The 21,374-nt window shown below is 38.6% G+C and overlaps 1 protein-coding gene across 2 annotated transcripts in view; it reads left to right on the top strand.

The window, feature by feature from the left end:
• Positions 1–21,374, top strand: part of LRCH2 (leucine rich repeats and calponin homology domain containing 2) — a 100,141-nt gene that overhangs the window by 22,501 nt on the left and 56,266 nt on the right. For both annotated transcript variants that reach the window (XM_049644210.1, XM_049644209.1), the window contains exons 2-5: positions 8,795–8,939; positions 12,911–13,037; positions 17,867–17,972; positions 18,056–18,192. In XM_049644210.1, the coding sequence (XP_049500167.1) occupies positions 8,795–8,939; positions 12,911–13,037; positions 17,867–17,972; positions 18,056–18,192 (515 nt within the window). The remainder of the gene's footprint in view (positions 1–8,794; positions 8,940–12,910; positions 13,038–17,866; positions 17,973–18,055; positions 18,193–21,374) is intronic.

Here is a 21,374-nt window from a genome sequence, read left to right as displayed (position 1 = left end):
CCTTTCTTGTTATGTCACTAAATCTAGAAATCTTTTCATTTTTGAATTATTCCCTTATTTAATGCTTTGAAAGTCCTTCCCCATTCTAATAGTGACTATTCACTACAGTGTTTTTCTGGTTTTTTTTCTGGTTCATTTTTATCTTTTTCCTCCATCTGGAATTTATTTTAGTAAAAGTTATATGATGAGGCTATAACATTTGTCTTTTGAAAATAAAGGTTTTCCAAGAACCATTTAATAAATAATACTGCATAGATTCATAATGCCAAATTTACAGTAGAATAAGTCTTCATAAGGTTTGAAGTATAGTGTCATTTTTAAACATTACTTTGATGTTGGAGTGTCATTGCACGGTTAATTAGTCGTTATTTCTTGGCGAAACTAAAACACTTTGCAGGATTTCCTACAGATAACTGCATGGAGCTGCCCCCTCCCTTTTTTTTTTTTTTTTTTTTAAATAAAGTCTCATACTTCCACGTGGCCTAATAGTTGTATGACTCACAGTCCTTTTCTCACTGAGCATGCATGTAATCTACCCTCTGGTTAGCAGCTGTGGTTTCTCCTTGTAGCATCTGTTTTTGTTTGCACCCTTACTTCTCAAAGTGCCTGTGCTCAAAAAGAGCTTTCCAGTGTTGGTTGCTGTAGGCCAGTGAGGTCTGCCTGTTATTGTTTCTCGTAATTGTTGGCTTTAAAGCATTTTTCCTTCGTTTTTTTTCACATATCTACTTGACCCTTTTTTTTTTTTCTCTCCACTGTACTTACGGTTAGCAATTTAACTCACCACGGAGCTTAGAAATTCTGTTACCCATACGTCTTACTCATTCAACAAGGCTTCAGAGTTTTAGATGGACTTTCCATTATCTTGTCCCGAATGACAGCCCAACACCCTTCTAGGGAATACTGAATCAAGAAATCACCTGTCTTTGCAGAGGGCATCTGTTGAAAGCAGATGCCAGAGCCACGGGGTTGTCATTTCCCATCAGGCTCCAACATCAGAGTCTCTGATACTTCAAAGACACTCTCCATTCTTGCATCAACAGACAGCTGTGATGCCTCCTGGTTTCTTGTTGCTTTTGTTTTTAGTCCTGACATTTCTTCTAGATGGAAAAAGAGGTAAGGAAGCATTCATATTTGAGAGCATATTAATGAGATTTTACATACTGTAACTGCTTACATTTGAGTAATATCAGTTACCAAAGGGCACAGAAAATTTCATTTTAAAATTTTCATATTAGGATACATGCTTTTGGGTTGGTTGATTTTTTTTTTTTTTAATTTTTTTTTTCAACGTTTTTTATTTATTTTTGAGACAGAGAGAGACAGAGCATGAACGGGGGAGGGGCAGAGAGAGAGGGAGACACAGAATCGGAAACAGGCTCCAGGCTCCGAGCCATCAGCCCAGAGCCTGACGCGGGGCTCGAACTCACGGACCGTGAGATCGTGACCTGGCTGAAGTCGGACGCTTAACTGACTGCGCCACCCAGGCGCCCCTGGTTGATTTTTATCCACACCCTAAAGACATAGAATTCTGGTACATATTTTCCATGTCATAAGAACTGAATATAATGATCAATTCCTATCATTTTATTTTGTATCTTTATTAGCATATATATACATATATATATATATATGTATATGTCACTAAGCGCAAGTTGGTAATTTTCCCTTCATTTCTATTGTTTCTTGGGATTTTAGGTTTTTCATAGAAGATTCACTCCTTTCCAGTATCTCTGAGTGAGTGAGGAATAGTAAATAAGTGACTTTGGCGATGTTTTATAGGTAGTAATCAGTAGAATCAGAACATTCAGATCCAGTTTAGTGCTCAGCTGCTAAATAGTGGCTACCTTTCCCTTTTCATGCTGTCAGTCTTTGTGTGAACTTTGAGATATACTCCACGAATGATATAGTACTGGGCTCACCACAACAGCTTTATAAAAATTACAATTTGAGTAGAACTAAGTGGGTGTGATTCTTTTTGCATAGCTTCTTTCAGTGAGTTATTATCTAAGTAGATTACATTTGGTGCTAGAGTGAAACAATAATTGGGATTACTTAGGGTTGGTGTCTGACTGGGCTTTTTACCTACCTTAACACCTAGTGCCTAATTCATAGTGCTTAAGAGAATTCTGTTTGAATAAATGAGTCCAGTCAGAATGCTGCCCAGGAAATAAAGAGAATGGGGCTTAGAAGGTGAGGATCAGGATTTGCCTGCCTCTATCACAGGCAGTAAGTGCAGGACGACCGCGAACTTGAGAATTAAGGTAATAGTTTTACCTTGTATAGTCTCTGTGGTGAGGCTGCAACTTCAAATCCCTGCTTGATAAGGAATGTACATGGTACTATTGGGAGATAATTTTCCATGGGCTTCATGTTTCTGCACAGCTTGTGAATGAGGCACTAATTGCTCTTTGTTCAGGACTGTCTTTTGGAAAAATGAGATAGTTTCTCTCTGCAGAGCAAAGGACAGTTGTGCTTAATGTCTAGTATGAAGATAATGCCTCCCTTTGAACAAAGTGCATGCATGCTTACTGTCTATTATAAAAGATTTGGGTTCTCCCAGCTCAGAGTTCCTCTCCTATAACACGATATACTATGTGGGTAAGCATTCATCTGTACTTATCTGTGTTGCCCTGGTCGGATTTGGGAGGCAAGGAGAACTGATAAAAATATGCTGCTTCTGCCACCTGTGAGTAATAAAGTCCTTTGTCTCACAGGAACCTCCTACCTTCATCCAGCATCCTTACAACTATGTTAGGCTAACTCGTTGACTTGCAAGTAGGATAAAGCCTCAGATTCTTCAGAGTTTTTGACAGGTACTCAGCCGACTGGTTTTGCCTATAAGATGTTACTTACCTTTTGAAGAAACTTGTTTCATTTTCTTTAATCCTTGTTCATTGGATTGGTTAAAAATACTGAAAAATTAAGTAGAGTCCACTCTTCAAGGAGCCAAGAAAGCTATGTGTTGGCTCAGACCAAACACTTCTGAATTGGTAAATTAGGAACAGCTGAGAGCTTTATAAAGGTGTTCATTATTTTCTTAATTAAAAATTGGACTTGAACTAAGATTTACATACTGCTTCCTATTGCAAGAAGTAACCTAACCTATGAATGTGGCTAGGAGATTGAGAATTTCTCTGACCCTGCTTTCTGATTCCAGTGGAACAGAATATTTGAAATCTGGGACATGAGGTCATAATAGTGTGTTGAAGGAGTGGAAATCCACACATAGAATGTGGGCTTTGAAGTCCCATCTGAGTTTGGAACCCTGGTGCTGTCGGTTATTACTAGTTTTTTAACATTGGGCATGCCATTCAATCTGTTTTTGATTCATACATATAATGTGGAATGATAGCTACCTCACAAGGCTGTTATGAGGATTAAACATAATTATGCAAGGCCTCTAGTATTCTCATCTAGCATATGCAGGGTGTGTGTGTGTGTGTCAGAGAGAGAGAGACAGAGACAGAGAGAGACAGAGAGAGACAGAGAGAGAGAAATAGTCACCCCAGTTCCACTTAGGTTATTGTTGGTGTGAATTTTGAGTTCTCATTTCAAATTATTTCTCCACTTAATCCTCATGTTTCTTTAAAAAAAATTTTTTTTATTACGTAAACTCTGCCCCCAACGTGGGGCTCAAACCTATGACTCCCGAGATCAAGAGTCACATGCTCTGCTGACCGAGCCAGCCAGGTGCCCTCCTCATGTTTCTTTAAGCAGAAAATTCTATGATGATATCTCTGTTAATGATGAGGGTGTGTTCCAACAACATGCTTCATTATTAGATTATTTTTCCCAGAGGTAGAAATGTGTCAGATTTTCAGATATTATCTAGGATTCTTTTAATAAGAGGGGCTATAGTAATCTATATTATTAAATATCACCTAAAGAAGACTCATGCATCTTCGTTTAAATTTCAACAATTTGTGACAAAAACCGTACACTCTTGTACATGGAATAAGATTAAACTATAATTAGTATAATTACTATGGTATAATAGTATAATTTCTGAAAGCCGTTTTCTATACCTTGGCAGAAATGCCAGCCAGTGGGCCAGGAATGGCACTGGCTGGCATATGGACCCATCTGTGGCTCTTGTGGCTGCAGCTTGGGGGACAGCAAACAGATTTCCATTCCATCTGACTCCTTTCCTTCCTTCCCCTGGCTTCCTTGACCTCTGAAGCCCAAGAGTGATACAGGACATAATTTAGATCAGATTATGTAAAATGACCTATTAACATCTCTAAAAGGCTCCTCGCAGTTTTACTGGGAGAGGTTTGAAGGAAGGCAGGAAACAGTACACAGCAGTCTGTCTGCTGTTGAGTTGTTGCCAATACTGCTTGGTAATGATTTATGATTAAAACCAAGACAAAAGAAAAATAATTCAGTGGTTATAAAGGTGCTTATCTCCAAGGACACTAATTAACTGAGATATCACCTTCCTGCTTAAGGAAGAAAAAATGTGCAGCTATTTCATTTAAAAAAGAAAAATTGCAGGCATTCTCTCATTACTTCTGATAAACTATTTTGATGAGGAGTGTGTTAGTTTCCTGTGTCTGCTGTAACAAATTACCACGAACTTGGTGGTTTAAAAACGGCAGAAGCTTATTTTTTTTTACAGTTCTGGAGGCCAGAATAGGAAATGAGTCTTATGGGGCTAAAATCAAGATTTCAGCAGTGCTGTTCGCCCTCCAGAGGCTCTACAGGAGAATTCTTTCCTTGCCTCTTGCAGCTTCTGGCGGCTGCTGGCATTCTTTGGCTGCATCGCTCCAATGTCTCTCTCCATCTTCCCACGGCTTTCTCCTCTTATGTGTGTGTCCAACCTCCCCGTGCCTTCCTCCTATCAGGATGCCTGTGGGGGAAGTTAGGGCCCACCTGGACAATCCAGGTTAGTCTCCTCAGTGCAAGACTCTTAATTATATCTGCACAATGTTACCGCGTAAGCGTTCACAGCAATTAGGGCCTGGTGTCTTGGAGGGCCACCATTCAACTCACTTCAGGAAGATACGGAACGAATTTTAGTTTTCTTTTGTGTGTGGAGGGTGGGGGGGAAAGCACGAACATCTTTATAATTATCTTTTCCCAAGTCCCGTTTACCCCCAAAGAGGGCAGGCTTTAAGGCTGTTGTGAGATGAACGTCCCCATAAGGAATAAATTAACAGTTTGTTTTCTCGTCTTTGGATGGAACCGTATTAAACACGATACCAATTCTGCATGTGTTTCTTGAGTATGATCGTTACCAGTCATGTTAGTCTAGGTGCCCAACTGTACGTGTTAATTAAATGATTTTGAATGTTGTAAAAATTCCTTTATGTTTTCATTGTACGTCGCAAGATGAAAAATTTAGAAGTTAGAATTTTATCCATTGTATCTATCTAAAAGTCCATTTGTACTTTTTTGAAGGAAAATGTGAGCTGCTGTTAGTGTGTGATATTTCAAGAAATTGAGATACAGATTGTTTTGTGTTATTCCCTATCTTTCTTTCCTTGGTTGTATTTTTTTCTTTTGACATTGTTATTCTGTTTACCGAATTCCTAGAAAGGATGTTTATAGAGATTTAAAATCTGAAAAACCCTAGAACAAGACATTCTTAATTAAGGGCTTGATAATGGCTTGAGTTTTAATTTTGAGTTTATTATGCTTTATTTGATTTCACTCAATTAAATTAGAATAATTAATTGTAATTTTAAGTGGTGTTTACTAAGCAAGTATATTAGCTCATCCAGAAAATAGGTTATTATTGCAAATTTAATTAAATTCCCTAAGGGAACTCTTAATATTACTTGGTAATTTAACTAAATAATCTTTTTTTTTTAGAGGGGAAAGAACATAAAGCCTCACACAATAATATGTAACTTATTAAAATAATGTGTTCATAGTATTTAAATTATTTTATTAAAATCATTGTTTTTATTAATACTGATATTTTGGCTTTTTTATATTGTCAGGAAATAAATGTACACTCATTTTATTTCTCTTATGTTTGGGGCTACAGTTACGCATCAGACCAACGGTTAGCTTGTCTGCTGATAAAACAAATCAAGAATAGGATTATGATAGCTTTTACCTTGTAGCTGAACAAATAGTAATTTTGATATTTTTTTCCTGGCACTTTTTAGAGCACTCTTTCTCTTGACCATTATTTTTAGTCTTCTCTGCTTGCTTTCCCCCCCCTCTACTCAGCCTGTAAATATTGGCTATCCTGATGGCCCATTCTTGAGCTTTTTCCAACTCAATACTCTGATGTTTGGTGATGTCTTCCATTTCTATGATTTTATAGTACTGACCACGTTCCCACCACTTTCAGTTTTATATATCCATCCCAGACCTCATTTCTGAGATCTATAATCATCTGACTAACTCCTCCATTGGATCTTTCAGATATCTCACATTATACAAATATGAAATAGAATCTTCGATTCTAACCTCTGCATCAAAAAACAAAATAAAACTTCCACCAGCAGAAAACCAAAAATCCTGTTCTACCCCCACGTCTTTTATTAAGTAGCATCATTTTTAGTTGCTTAGGCCAGAGTCCTGGATATGCCATCCTTGATTCTTGCCTCTTATGTATCCCACATAGACAATCACTTGCCCAATCCCTGTTAAGTACTAATGCCAAGATATATTTCAAATTCTACCTAATTTTCTTATCCTTATTCTTGCAATCTTAATTGAAGCTTCCATCATCTATCTCTAGGACCACTGTATTATTTATGGGTATATAATACTTACACAGAATAATGAACTAGGCAAAGTTTGTTTTTAGGATTTAAAATTAATTGTAAACAGTAATTTTCAACTCCTGGGATTCTGAAGTTACAAGAGCAAGAGGTAGAACCCTAAATGTAAAAGAAACATCCTAAACTAAAGAAATAATGAATTCATTTGTCCTCCATGATGCTTGGGTATCCAGAGGAAGTAAGCCAGGATATTGAGAAACTTCTGTTTCAAGTTCAGATTTTGGTTTCTAGTCATTCTGTCTATCCTTTTATTTAGTCATTCAGAATCTTACGGTTGTAGGAAGAAGTTTCCAAATTAATCCTCAAATAATCATAACTAATGTTTTCTTTTGCCTATTATAAAATTTTACATTAGGTGAGTACGTGTTTATACACACACAAACATATATTAATACATGTATGTTAATATTCCAAATAGGAATCTACTGTGTTGCTAAGTAAATGGGTCTCATTCTTCAGAGTAGGGAAGTTGAGCATTGATAGGAGGCTGTTCTTCTCATGAGGGCAGATCACATGCTAAATGATACATGGTGGGTGAAGGTACACTATCGATGTTCTCCCTGACACAGATAAATAATATTCTTATGTTTTTAACCAAATAAGTATAATGAATTAATGTAAGCAAAGTGAACTTCTCTGATGAGGTAGCAGTGGTTCTCAACACGGGTAGGGGGGTTTGAACCCCAGGGGACATTTTTTGGCTGCCATGATCAGATGGTATTAATGGCATCTTATGGATAGATGCCAGGGATGCTGCTAAATATCCTATAACACCCAGGATAGCCTCACACAACAAATCGTCATGCCCCCTAAAAGGTCAGTAGTGCTTCACTTAAGAGACGCTTTTAGGGTATTTTTTTCAACCTGCCACATGATGTCCTAAGTTTTTTTCAAAATGCCATTTAACAAACCTTTAAAGGAGGTGTAATGGTTATAATAATTCCATGATTTTATTTTTGTGAAAATTGAAATGAATGGAAGTATATTTGTGTGTATGTGGAATAATTTAGGAGAGGAAGGAATCAAGAATGAATACCAGGTGTCTGGCTTGTGCAACTCAACAGGAGGATGTTGGTGACATTACCTGAGATAAGAGAGACAGATGTGAGGAAGAAGATCTTCACTTCGGATTTTTACAGAATCTGTACAGATTTTGTAGAATTTGAGGTGCTTGAGAGTTATCAAGAGAAGTTCTGACGATCAGAACATAGGTGTTGAGACAGAGCTTTAATTTGAAACTTGTCGGTATATAAAGATTATTTTGGCCCTGGGACTGGGTGGAATCATCCGCTAAAGTGTATATCTTAAGATGGAGAGAATATCTTGTCACAGCTCTTAGGAACATCGACGTTTACAATACAGACAGGGGAAAATCTAGCAAGAGACTAATAAGTAGCCAGGGAGATGATAAGAAGTGATGCAGAAATGTAGGCTTCTAAGCCAAGAGAAGGGAAACGTTTCCAGGTGGATGAGTCATTAGTGATATGGAGGCTGTTGGTGACCTTGATGAGCATGAAAGTGGAATAGAAACAAAATTACAGTGGGTTGAGAAATGCATGGTAAGTAAGAAATTTAGATGTGTTGTAGATTTATGTAAGTTTGGCTGTGAAGGAGGAAGAGGTGGAGGAGGATGTGGGATCAGTGGAGGACGTTTTGTGTTTTTGAAAGGATCGGAGAGAATTCTTCATTGGAATTTTAAAAGATAAATTTTAAAGCTATCAAAGCATATCAAGTACAATTTGTTACTCAATAAGCTTTAAATGAGTATTTTTCTACATGGCTTTTTTTTTGCCTTTTTGGATAATATTTTATAATATTGTATGTATGTACGTATGTATGTATGTGAGCTCTACACCCAACTGGGGCTTGAACTCACAATCTTGAGATCAAGAGTCGCATGCTGTACCGACTGAGCCAGCCAAGAGCCCCATATTTTATGATATTTTAAATAGTTGCTTAGATTCTAAGTGATTCAGCAAGTATGAAAATAATTCTGTTAATTGTTAATAGATACAGGTTTATGTTTGATACTCAAATATTACTTTTTTTTCCAGATCTTTCGAGAAATCGTTTTACAGAAATTCCTTCTGATGTTTGGTTATTTGCACCTCTTGAAACATTAAATTTATATCATAATTGCATCAAAACCATTCCTGAAGCTATTAAAAACCTGCAGATGTTAACATACCTTAACATTAGGTAAGGAAACCTTTTTGTTTTTGTAGATTTTGTTTTTTATTACGGTTCTAATCCTTTCCAGTAACAAAGGATTGTGTTTGGTTTGGCTGTGTAACCCATATTTATTTCAGCAGTGTCTTACTTATATTTGTTACGTGTTCACATTACTTTATAGGTTTTTGGTCTTGTTCTTGAGAGTAGTGCTTCTCAACCTTTAACCTGCACAGGAGCCACCTGGGGATTAAAACATCTGATTATCTGCATATCTAGCGAGCCCCCTGGTAATGCCAATGCCTGCTGGTCCTTATCACTTTGGGTAGCAAGGCTTTAGAGCAGAAGTATTTTTCTGAAACCATAGCACCACACTACAGATTTATTCATATGCATCCTCAGAGTGAAACGTTATTATTATTATTATTATTTTTAAGTTTATTCTTTATTTTGAGAGAGAGAGAGAGCAAGCACGAGCAGGGGAGGGGCAGAGAGAGAGGGGGACAGAATCCCAAGCTCAAAGCCCGATGAGGCGCCTGAACTCACGAACCATGAGATCATGACCTGAGCCGAAACCAGGAGTTGGGCACTTAACTGACTGAGCCACCCAGATGCCCCTTAAAGTGAGCCATTATGAAGAAACAGTTCTTGAGCTCTGTTTTTCACACTCTTGTGAGTTCTTGTTGCCACTTTAAGGATGGATGGATTGCGATGGGAGCGTTGGAATGTTAGGAAGTAGATAACAGTTGATGTTAATAATGCTTACCGTGTGCCAGACATTACAAATATGTTATCCATGTTACATCATCTCCTCAGCAGCATTTTGAGAAAGGTACTATTATTATCCCTGCATTACGGATGAGAAACTGAAGTGCAGAGGGAAACTGTATGCCCAAAGTCATGTGTGTGTGTGTGTGTGTGTGTGTGTGTGTGTGTATGTATGTGTACACATATAGACACACACACACACACACACACACACACACACACACACAGAGCAAGTGGTAGAGCCAAGATTCAGATCAAAGCAATGACTGTAGAACTCTCTTTCTTAGCTGTTACCCTCTATTTATACCAGTCACCATTCGATAAGTATAAGAAAAAGATTGTCCTGTCAAATGAGTGACATTGAATGGAAACTGGTATATTGTGTCTTATGCTTAAGATCATTTTCGGGGCGCCTTTGTGACACGTGTGACTCTTGATCTCGGGGCTGTGGGCTTGAGCCCCATGTTGGGTGTAGACATTATTAAAAAAATCAAACCTTCAAAAAAAGTAGAATCATTTTCTTGCGTTCCTTTTTTTTTAGTTGTAAGGGTCATTTCTTCCCCCTCCTTAACAAAATGACCTGTCTAAATTCCCATATAGGGAAGTGGGAAATACTAATACATATAAATAATAATGCTCCTTCCTTGCTGCGATGTACTAATCCTTCTGTATGTCTCCCTCAGTGACGTCATCTAGCAGTACTTACTATTTTAGCTGAAACTTTATACTTGAAAGTGTGTGAGAGGAAATTCCTTTCATAGATGTAGTCATTTGGGTTGCTCTTTTCTAATTCTCTAATATCTCCTTGGCCTGGCTTGGGGGAGAGGTTTGAGGCAAGTAAGGCCTTAGTTTAAGTTTTGTCTCTGTTTTTGTTTCAGTTTGCTCTTTTATGGAAAAAAGTAACTTGTCAAAAATTGAATTTCTATTTGAATAGAAATGTATGGCAATCTTAAAATAGTTTCACTAAAACTTTCTCTGATTCTTTGCTGTTTTGATCTCTAAAAGTCACCTCCCGATTTTTATGTGTAGTCACAAACAGTTTTGAACAAACTTGATTGAAATAACATTAGTCCTTGTTTGTGATTTCTTTTGTCTCTAAAACATGGCAAAAAAGTGAAGATTAATGACTTATTAGCTGTGTATAAAGAAATTCGACTCTGGAGAAAGCTGACTGCTAACTCAATGAACCTTCTTAAAGGAGGAAAATAGGCTTTTTTTTTTTTTTTTTTAAATAAGCTCTAGGCCCAGCGTGGGGCTTGAACTCACAACCCTGAGATCAAGAATCGCATGCTCTACCCACTGAGCCAGCCAGGTGCTCCCCCCCCCCCAAAAAAAAATAGACCAATTTTTAACTTTTTTTGGTCTGGGGAAGGTTAGAATGAGTTTGTATGTGCTGTTACTTTCCTCACTTACTTTGTTTTTTATTTTGGTGAAAATGCCTTGAGAAACTTGTAAGATGCTTTTTCAGCTCTCTTCCTGTGTGCTCTTCCCTTTTTTAGAAGAATTCTGTAGGAAGATCCTTGTGTGCTCCACAAGGGCACCTTCCCAAGGATTCCATTTGATCCTGAAAGTGTCAAGAATTGTAACAAGCTCCTGGCATATTTGACATTCCAGCAGCCTGGCCAGGATTGCTGGTCTAGGGGCATTGTCTATTTTTTTAAGTCTGCTCCTTGTGATTAAAGCCAATCTAGTATTTCTGGATGTCCTCTGCAGGCATAACATGGGGAGGGAGAGGTCCTGATGTTCTTCCTTGGGCTGCCACTGGGTTTTTGTTGCTGTGTATGTTCCGCACAATGCTAGGTACAGGTCTATCACTGCCACTTTGAAAAACAGGAAAAATAATAGCTTATTTTTATGAATACTTGTTAGTGTGTAAACGTAATGGTATACTTTATATTTTTTTAGTAGGGGGATTGTCTTAGTCTGTTTGGGCTGCTATGAAGGGATGCCATGTACTGGGTGCCTTGTAAACAACAGAAACTTATTTTTCACACTTCTGGAGGCGGGAAGTCCAAGGTCAAGGCACCGGCAGATTTGGTGTCTGGTGAGGACCTGCTTCCTGATTTCATAAACGGCCGTCGTCTAGCTGTCCCCACTTGGCAGAGGGAGCAAGGGAGCTCTCTGAGGTATTTTTTTTATAAGGGCACTAAACCCGTTCATGGGGGCTCCACCCGTATGACCCGATCACCTCCCAAAGGCCCTACTTCCAGAGACCATTACATGAGGGATTAGGTTTCAACATTATAATTTTGTGGGGAACACAAACATTGAATCTATAGCAGGGATCATTTGGGTCTGCATTGGTATGTGAATTTGACCCACCGTACGTACGTTGAGGGGAAGGACCCCGGAGCCTTACTGCCCAGATTTGAATCCTGGCTCTCCTATTTACCAGCTGTGTGACTTGGAGCAGTTTGCTTAATCTCTTTTTGACTGATTCTTCGTCTGTAAAATGGGCGTCGTGATATTCTCTCTCTTCCTAAAGCAGGTTGTTGTGAGGGTTAGCGAAGTTAACTCATGGGAGGTACTCTGACCGTGGCCCGGCACGTAGTATGTACTCAATAAATGCGAGTTGTTGCTATATTTAGGTTAGTTGTTGCTAATGTTAGTTGTGCTATATCCACAGAGATAGGAATGTTCTGTCAGCTTTGATCCGAGATAAAGGTGTGGGTGGGCCCTTATACCATAAACTCATAAGAAAAGGGAATGGATCAGGGTTACTACATGTTTTCGAACATGTAGCCCCAGTCATTCTTTTATAAACGTTTTAACGTGGTGGCAGGTGCAAACTTATCCTTGGGACTTTTCCTTAGATAAAGGTATGGAGGTATTGAATGCGGTGAAATGAGACCAGAGAACAGGGTTCTGGCATTTTCTAGCGCAGAAGAATGATTCTGGGTTTCGAGACCTGATGGCATGTAAGACAGTATCATAGGTGACAACACAGGCTTTGCAGTCTCTTGTGACTGGGCGGGTCACTTAACACAGTTGTAACCTTTGTTTTCTTATTTGTATAATAGAGACAGTACTGCTAACCTGCCTTAACGGGGTTGATGTGAGTAGTAAAGGAGATACTACATTTAAGGCTTTTAGTATGATACAGAGTAAGCACTCATTAAATGATAGTTTTTATTTGGTGAAACTTTTTATTTACTTTTGAGGTGATTTGTTCTTTTTCAACAGAGCAGAAATTTCAGACATATCTCATAATGAGACTCTCTTATTCTTTTCAGTCGAAATCTTTTGTCAACATTGCCAAAATACCTATTTGACCTTCCCCTTAAAGTTTTGGTCGTCAGTAATAATAAACTGGTATCCATTCCAGAAGAAATTGGGAAGTTAAAAGACTTAATGGAATTGGTGAGTAAAACCGTTGTATTGATCGTGTATAATAATATATTGTGTGTAACATGCATAACATGTATTTTGGAAGATTGCTTTTTATGGAATTTCAGTGTAATTTTTTAAAAAAAGAATAACTTGGTATGTGTCTGTGTTCACCGTAGTAAAATTTTGAGATCCCATTGCTTATGTCTGATTTTAGCTCACAGCCACATTAAGAGCCTGGCTGTTTCTCAGTCCTAGTGAGGTCAGAAGGTTTGCTTATAAGCTTTGAGAAATGCTTTTCAAACCAGTAAGCATTTGTCTGTGCATTTTGGGGGCAGTAAAGGTCTTCGACCGGGGCTGCTATGAAAGCCTCAGAGAAAGGGAATAAAGGAAGAGAGTGTAATGCCTGCAAAGTAGAATGAACAAAATAACTCTCGCGTTTCTATATTCTCTTGTGATTTTACAACACTTTTGGGACCAAGATAGAAAGAGGCCATTGTGTACAACTGATTGTAGAAATAAAGGAATAAAGTAATTACCTTGTACAGGACATTTTAGGTATTAAAGGACATTGAACTTTGACAGAAACATAATGATCTCCTCAAAACATTGGCCCGTTTTCTCATCTTTCTGTTACTTTCCGGAGGGGCCAAGGGCAGGCCAGGATGGGCACTTTGGCATGATTATTTTGAGTTAAAAGCAATCCATCCAACAGATTTAGGAAAAGTTCTTTAGTCCCCCACCTCAACTGTCTAAATTTACAGTGGAAAGGAGAGCCTGTACCAGGATAGGCACTATTAACAGAGGTTCCTCTTTGCCTAAGAAAGTTATTTGAATAATCCAGCACACTTTGTTTTCCAAACATGTCCTCTCACCTTCCTGCTAATAATGCTCTTCCTCCTTTGTATCCCCAGACTCTTACCCCTCTCCTTAGCTCAGGATGTCACATAAGCCTCTTCTTGCCTGTCTTGAGAATTTCATGTTGGTATGGATTCTCCGTACTTAAGAAACGGGATTTCATTTTCTCCTGTTAATTTGTCTCATGTCAGTTTGATTCTTAGTCCGTCTAGAAGGACTTTGAAAGGCATTTCTTTCTCGCCAATGCTTCCACCTCACACAGTACAGCTTGCTGTTTATTTCTATTTTTTGTTCTGTCTGGAGTAATGCTTTCCTGATATACGGACATTTTAAAAGTATTCTTAAGTATCGGGGTGCCTTGGTGGCTCAGCTGGTTAAGCGTCTGACTCCTGATTTTGGCTCGGGTCATGATCTCACCGTTTGTGGGGTTGAGCCCCACTTCAGGCTCTGCGCTGACAGCACGGAGACTGCTTGGGATTCTCTCTCTCCCTCTCTCTCTCTCTGGCCCTCCCCCCGTCGTACTCTGTCTTGCCCTCTCTCTTTCTCTGTCTCAAAATAAATAAACGTTAAAAAAAACGAAAGTATTCTTAAGTATGACTTTATTATGTGTGGAGGGCCAAAAGTTTTTTTGAGGAACTTATCCATGATTCTTCAGTGGCAAATTAATGTGCAAATAGAATGTTATGAACAGACGTTTCGGGAACATCATCCTTTTATTTCTTTTATCCAGTAATGAATACCTGCATGTGCAATTATAACACAAGGAGACTGCCTTGAACTTAGTCCTGTTATGTTTTAGAACCATAGAATTTTAACCACTTGCTAGCATAGGAATCCCCAACACATCTAGTTGTACGTTTTCAGTGGTGGATAAATCTTGTGTGTGTGTGTCACCGAGGCATCCTTTATTCTCTTTTGCAAAACTCCTATTTGTTATCTTTATTATTTTGAACTAAAATACACGCCCCCTATCACTTTTATCCATTGGTCCTGGGACTACCACGTGAAAAAGTATAGATAATGACAACTTTTCTTCCCTTCAAGTATTTGTAATCTGTCATGTGTTTACTCTCCCATTTCACCAAACTCTAAGGCCTATTTTTCTGTAGTTTAAACATCTTTATTACTTTTACTCCTTTCTATATTTTCTGTATTTCTGTTCTTCATTACTTTTTATTTTTAGCTATTTAAAATTTTTTTTTTTAACATTTATATATTGTTGAGAGACCGAGCATGAGCAAGGGAGGGGCAGAGAGAGAGGGAGACACAGAATCTGAATCAGGCTCCAGGCTCCGAGCTGTCAGCACAGAGCCCGATGTGGGGCTCAAACCCATGAACCGTGAGATCATGACCTGAGCCGAAGTGGGACACTTAACCGACTGAGCCACCCAGGTGCCTCACTATTTTTAGCTATTTTTATCCTGAAAACGTTTCCCTTTATTAAGGTCCCTTTTAACATTATACTCACAAATGAACAGAAGATTCTAGATGTGATTTAACAAATTCATAGTAAAAAGGGGACCAATATTTAGCTTGACACAGACACTGTTAATATTTCTTTTAAGTGTATTTATTTTGAGGGAGAGAGAAAGAGAGAGTGTAGTGAGTGAGGGAGGGGCAGAGAGAGAGGGAGACAGAGAGAATCCCAGACAGGCTCCACGCTGTCAGCGCAGAGCCTGAGGTGAGGCTCGAACTCATGGACCTTGAGATCATGACCTGAGCTGAAGTCAAGAATTGGACGGTTAACTGACTGAGCCACCCAGGTGCCCCTAGGTATTTAATATTTCTAAAGATTTTATAGATATTATACTTTGAGATTCTGTGGCTGTGTAATTTCTTTTTCTTTTTTTGTCATTTAGTTTTGGCCCTATGTTCTAAATTATATTACATGAGATGGTTTTGGGATAGATAAAATTTTAAGAATATTTAGGATTTTTAGAATTATTCTAGTATTTTTAGTTATTAAATAGAATATTTTAAAGCTACTACAGATTGTATTTTACTAGACACTATAAAAATATCATGCTTTTATTTAAATTCTTGAAATCAGTAACAGTGGATAGATAGCATTAAGATGGCTAATTGATAATGGTAAATCACGTAATGAGTTTGTGGGTATTACCTGTCATTGGAGTATTTCCCGTGACACCGTTCCGCAAGAATGTGGTGGCCAACTATAGTGCGATTCTATAATTAAAAACCTGGGAAATCTTCTCAGGTCTCCAATCCCCGCAGAGTATTTTGTAGAGTACCTATTGGTGAGTGGGTCAGTTTTTTGTGTTTGGGTTTATTTCTTCTGGGCAGCTATCAAATTTCAATGGATTTTTTTAGATAGAACTCTCCAGTATTGGATACTTTTTGCAGGAAACAATAGTATTAATTTAAAGGACGTTTTCTCCAAATTTGATTATCTTTCATTTGGATAATAGCCTATTCTCACCGTAGCAGCAAAGGTCCTGTCAAAATAGAAGTCAGATCATGTCATACCTCTGTTTATAAGTTTTTGGTTCCTGCCCACACCTCTCCGAGTAAAGGCCTAAGTTGTACCCCTCCCCCCAGTTTAGTCTCCTGCTTGCCCGCTTTCTTCTAGCGACACTGAATTTCTTACTGTTCTTTAGTACAAGTCAGGCATGTTTTGCTTACGAGCCTTTTTACATTTATCGTTCCTTCTTTTTTTCCTTAAGTTCCTTCTTTTTTGCCTTTCTTATATATTGGCATGGCCCATACTTTCAGCTCTGACAACACTGCTCAAATACCAGCTTCTCCATGAGACAATCTAAATTCAGCACTTAGAACCTGGTTTAGCAAATAGTATTTGATGAATAGATAGTGTTGAATGAAGGTGCCTTAGGTATGGTTTGAAAGAAGTATGTAGGGTACATTTTTTCTTTTTTTTAAGTTTATTTATTTATTTTGAAATACAGCGAGAGCACGAGCGTGTGAGCAGGGGAGGGGCAGAGAGAGAGAATCCCAGGCAGGCTCGGGTGCTGTCAGCACGGAGCCCGACTTGGGGCCAGATCTCACGAATCGTAAGATCATGACTTGAGCCGAATCAGGAGTCAGGCACTTGACCAACTGAGCCATCCAGGTGTTCCGGGATACATTTTTCCAGTCGTCTTAGCTCTATTGGATTTTTCCCTGCGTGGCTTCAGTATTCTGAATTTACCCTCTTGCCTTTTTAATTTTTGATAAAACTGAATATATGTGCCACTCTGTTCCCTTCAAGCTAATATCATTTCCAGTGAACGCTGGAAATTGGAAGAAGCTGCAGAAGAATGTGAATTTCATCTGCCGTGTGTCTGGAATGATTGCTGTATGAGCTCACGCTGCAGATTTTTCTTTGAGGGGAGGAAGAGAGCACAGTTACTTTCAGCTGTCTCCTGTTATGGGAAAGTGGTCTCATTTACCTTTAAATCAGGAACTTGCATTTTAATTTAACCCTGAGACATTTCTGATTCAGATCTCCTGGAAAGTCTTTGCGTTATGATGTGAGCCACAAGATTTTGAGCTTGTAACCCCTCATATTTTGTGTCCCGTTGAGAAAGAGGTTTAAATTGATTCTGACCATAGCCTTTGGTTCTCCAGCTCACGTCTGTAAATCCTTGACTTTCTCAGCTTCTGTCCAACAGAATAATTCAAAACTACCATAATTGACAGATTGTCAAAGCGATTGATGGTTGTTTTTTATTTTACCTCTGAATGAGGAGTGCCTGGATTATCCTTACTTCTGGTTTTGGCTGGTGAGAGTAGTCTTCAGCTGCGGTTTTCAAAAGGCTGAATTATGTAGTCCTAAGTTATTATTCACAGTTTTGCACGGAAAAATTTAACTGTGCTACCTTGACTTTATGATGAAACATTAATAGAAATCTGCCAGATAATCCATTTTCAGAGAAACAACATTTGAGGTAGCTTTTGCTATTGGCCATGTGCTTTAATTTGAAAATGGAAATATGTCTGTATTTCTCAGTTAGTTTGTTATCATTTTATTTTCTTACTTTCCTTAGGATATCAGCTGCAATGAGATTCAGGTCCTTCCCCAACAAATGGGAAAATTACATTCACTTAGAGAGCTAAATATCAGAAGAAATAATCTTCACGTGTTGCCAGATGGTAAGATGCTCATTCTTTTTACTGAAATGAACAAGAGAGCAACTATATGCAATTTAATTTAATTATTTTTCATTTCTGAACAGAATTAGGAGATCTTCCCTTAGTCAAGCTGGATTTCTCCTGTAATAAAGTGACCGAAATTCCAGTTTGTTACAGGAAGCTGCATCATTTGCAAGTAATGATTTTGGATAACAATCCGTTGCAAGTACCACCAGCACAGGTTTGTAATAAAAATACAGTACGTGTTCCTTCTATTTTTCTTCATAATTATCAATCAGATTGCTAAATCAGAAAGCATCAGAATTAGGAGTCAATTCGTTGTTGAGGCCTTATTGGCCAAAGGAGTTTTTCTGCGAAGTGACTTTTTCACTTGGGTAGGAGTTTTAGTTTCGCTTCTGGAGCACAGAATTTAGAATGCTCGGATACGTAATTCTGTTTGTCAGCGTTCCTTTAAAAACATAAACTGTGGAGGGTCTCTACCTCTATCCTATTCGGGTATGTATCTACTTGACTTTCTGTTGTATGATTGATTGGAACGCATTCTCAACACTGATAGATGGAATCCTAACAGAAAGAACAAGATACAAGTGGAAAAGAATTAATTCAGCCTTTTAGTTTGAGGATTCAATCCATATGGAATCTACTAAAATGACAGTAAAGGAATGTACCAAGATATAAACCCATAATAAGGCCAGAGAATGAGAGGGAAGAGGGCAGCAGGGGAGGGATGGCAACAGAATTTTGGAACATGGAAGATAGGTGAAATAGTGGGAACTGGGGTCTTTACTTACACTGGCATGAGAGGATCTGGCTGAGGAGACACATGGCAGTGAGATGCCAGCAGGCGCTCTGCTCCAGAAGAAGGGTTGCCTTTTTCTTTCTACAAAGGTACATTCCACTCATTCCAAAGAGGATGCTTTTTCTAATTCAAATGAAGGCTGCCTGCTGTCCTGGTAGTAGCTGCCTTAGCAGCGCAGGGGAAAGCTGGAACTTGGGTCTGCTATGGGAGAGGGCAACACGAAGAAGGTTGATTTACTTGCTGTGTTAGGCCTGGGAATGGCTTGGTACTGGAGGAGAGCTGTAACTGAATAGAAGGATGAAAGACTGGAACTGTGAAAGTCTGTAGAATGTCTGAGGCAGTGCTGTCCAGCAGAACTTTGTCAGCTACAGGAACGTTCTGTGATTTGTGCTGTCCAGAATTGTTTTTAATGTTTATTTATTTTTGAGAGAGAACGAGAGAGAGAGGGAGAGAGGGAGAGAGAGAGAGAGAGAGCGAGCTAGCGGGGAAGGGGCAGAGAGAGAGGGGGACAGAATCCAGAGAAGGCTCCAGGCTCTGAGCTGTCAGCACAGAGCCTGAAGTGGGGCTCAAACTCATGAACCGTGAGATCATGACCTGAGCCAAAGTCAGACTCTTAACCGACTGAGCCACCCAGGCGCCCCCTAAGGAGCCTAAATTTAAATTTAATCTTATCTTGATTAATTTTAGATGAAATAGCTTCATGTGACTAGTGTGACTGCCATATTGGACACTACAGGTCTTAAGATTTACACCCTCAGATTCTTGCCCTTAGCTCTGTAGCCGCATGCCTAGCCCTCACTTGCCTTAGCAAAAGCCTGGGGTTTATTCTACGGCGTAGGTAGATTCTCTCAGATCCTCTTCCATAACTCAGCAGCCAAATGTGTATCACTGTTGGCCTCAGCAGAATATTTTCTTGTCATAATACTATATTTTGATTTAATGAGAGATTGTGACATAGGTGTAATAATAGCAGAGATATTTCTAGTGCTTACTGTGTTCCAGGCACTATTGAAATGCTTTACATGCATTAAATTATTTGATTCTTACAGTAACCCTGTAAAACAGGTACTATTATATCTCATTTTATATATGAGGAAACAGAAGCGTAGAAGTTACGGGACTTACTTATTCAACGCCACATAGCTAGCGTGGGTACAGCTGGTTCCAAAGCAAGGCAGTCTGACTGCAGGGTCTGTGCTCTAACCACTAGGCTATACTTCTGAAGGAGGAAATAAATTGATGGGGATTGAAGATGGGAGGATGGTATGGTGGCGGTGATGATATGTGATAGTGGTGGGCAGTGGTAATGTGAGAAATCTGAGTCCTCATTTTCCTTAGTAAGACCTCAATAAATAACATCTATAGCTAAGAAGTAAAACAGAACCGTATTACTGATATATATGAAGGCAAATAGCAGAAAACCGCTCGAAAGAGTTGGTATGTGGGGACTAAGTCTTGGAGATTGAAAGGAGTGAAATGGGGGATTAATTTTTCGTTACCACTTTTGTAATTCTCTTTGATTTTAAATTATGTATGTGAATTACTGCAATAAAAAATTTACAGAAGAAAAGAATTCACCGGTATTTAATTTGGTAATGAAAGATGATTGTTTTTTGGTTTATACAGATAATGGGATATATTTTAATTGGTAATTATTTATATTCTAATAGCTCAGAAGTTTTTCCTTTTAAATGAAGTTTTTCAGTGGTCAGGTCTTGTATCTGTTACAATTATCTAAGAAACATTCTTTATGCCTGGAATGATAATTACTGTTTCATGTACTTTTCTTACTGTTTTTTTTTTTTTGTTTGTTTCTTACCGTTTTCTTTGTTGATTATTTTTTGCATGTTTGTAGGTTATGTAAGACCATCCATAAAACAAAGCATTGTTTTTAAGATTTCACTTTCTAAGTAATCTCTACACCCGATGTGGGGCTTGATCTCACAACCCTGAGATCAAGAGTCCCATGCTCCACCGACTGAGCCAGCCAGTCCTTCCAAAACATTTTTGAATCAGTTATAAAAAACTGTTTGTATTTTTTATTTGTCTTTATTTTTTAAAATGTGTGTGGTGTGTGTGTGTGTGTGTGTGTGTGAGAGAGAGACAGAGAGAGAGAGAGAGACAGAGAGAGAGAGAGAGACAACGCACAGGAGAGGAGGAGGGGCAGAGCGAGAGAATCCCAAACAGGCTCCACGCCAACAGCACAGATCCAAATGTGGGGCTCGTACTCATAAACCATGGGATCATGACCTGAGCGGAAACGAAGGGTTGGAGGCTTAACTGACTGAGCCACCCAGGCTCCCCTAAAAATTTTTTTAAAGTAAGCTCTCTACACAATGTGGGGCTTGAACTCAGGACCCCGAGATCAAGAGTGGCACGCTTTACTGACTGACCAGCCAGGCACCCCATGATTACAGTTTTTGAGAAATATTTATTTGATATTATTCATGGTGACTGAAGTTAACTTACCGTTTTCTTACTGCTCATTGTCTTTTTTATGTAAAATACTTTCTTTCACATAGTATTTTAGCCCTCATTATTCCTCTTCTCCACCACCAATGAAAATAACTTTTCAGGACAATATTTTAGTTGAATTGACCATT

This window comes from Panthera uncia, chromosome X (assembly GCF_023721935.1).
Source record: "Panthera uncia isolate 11264 chromosome X, Puncia_PCG_1.0, whole genome shotgun sequence".
Classification (NCBI taxonomy): Eukaryota; Metazoa; Chordata; class Mammalia; order Carnivora; family Felidae; genus Panthera; species Panthera uncia.
Note: the sequence above shows the minus strand (reverse complement) of the source record. Positions and strands in the feature narration are given on the sequence as shown.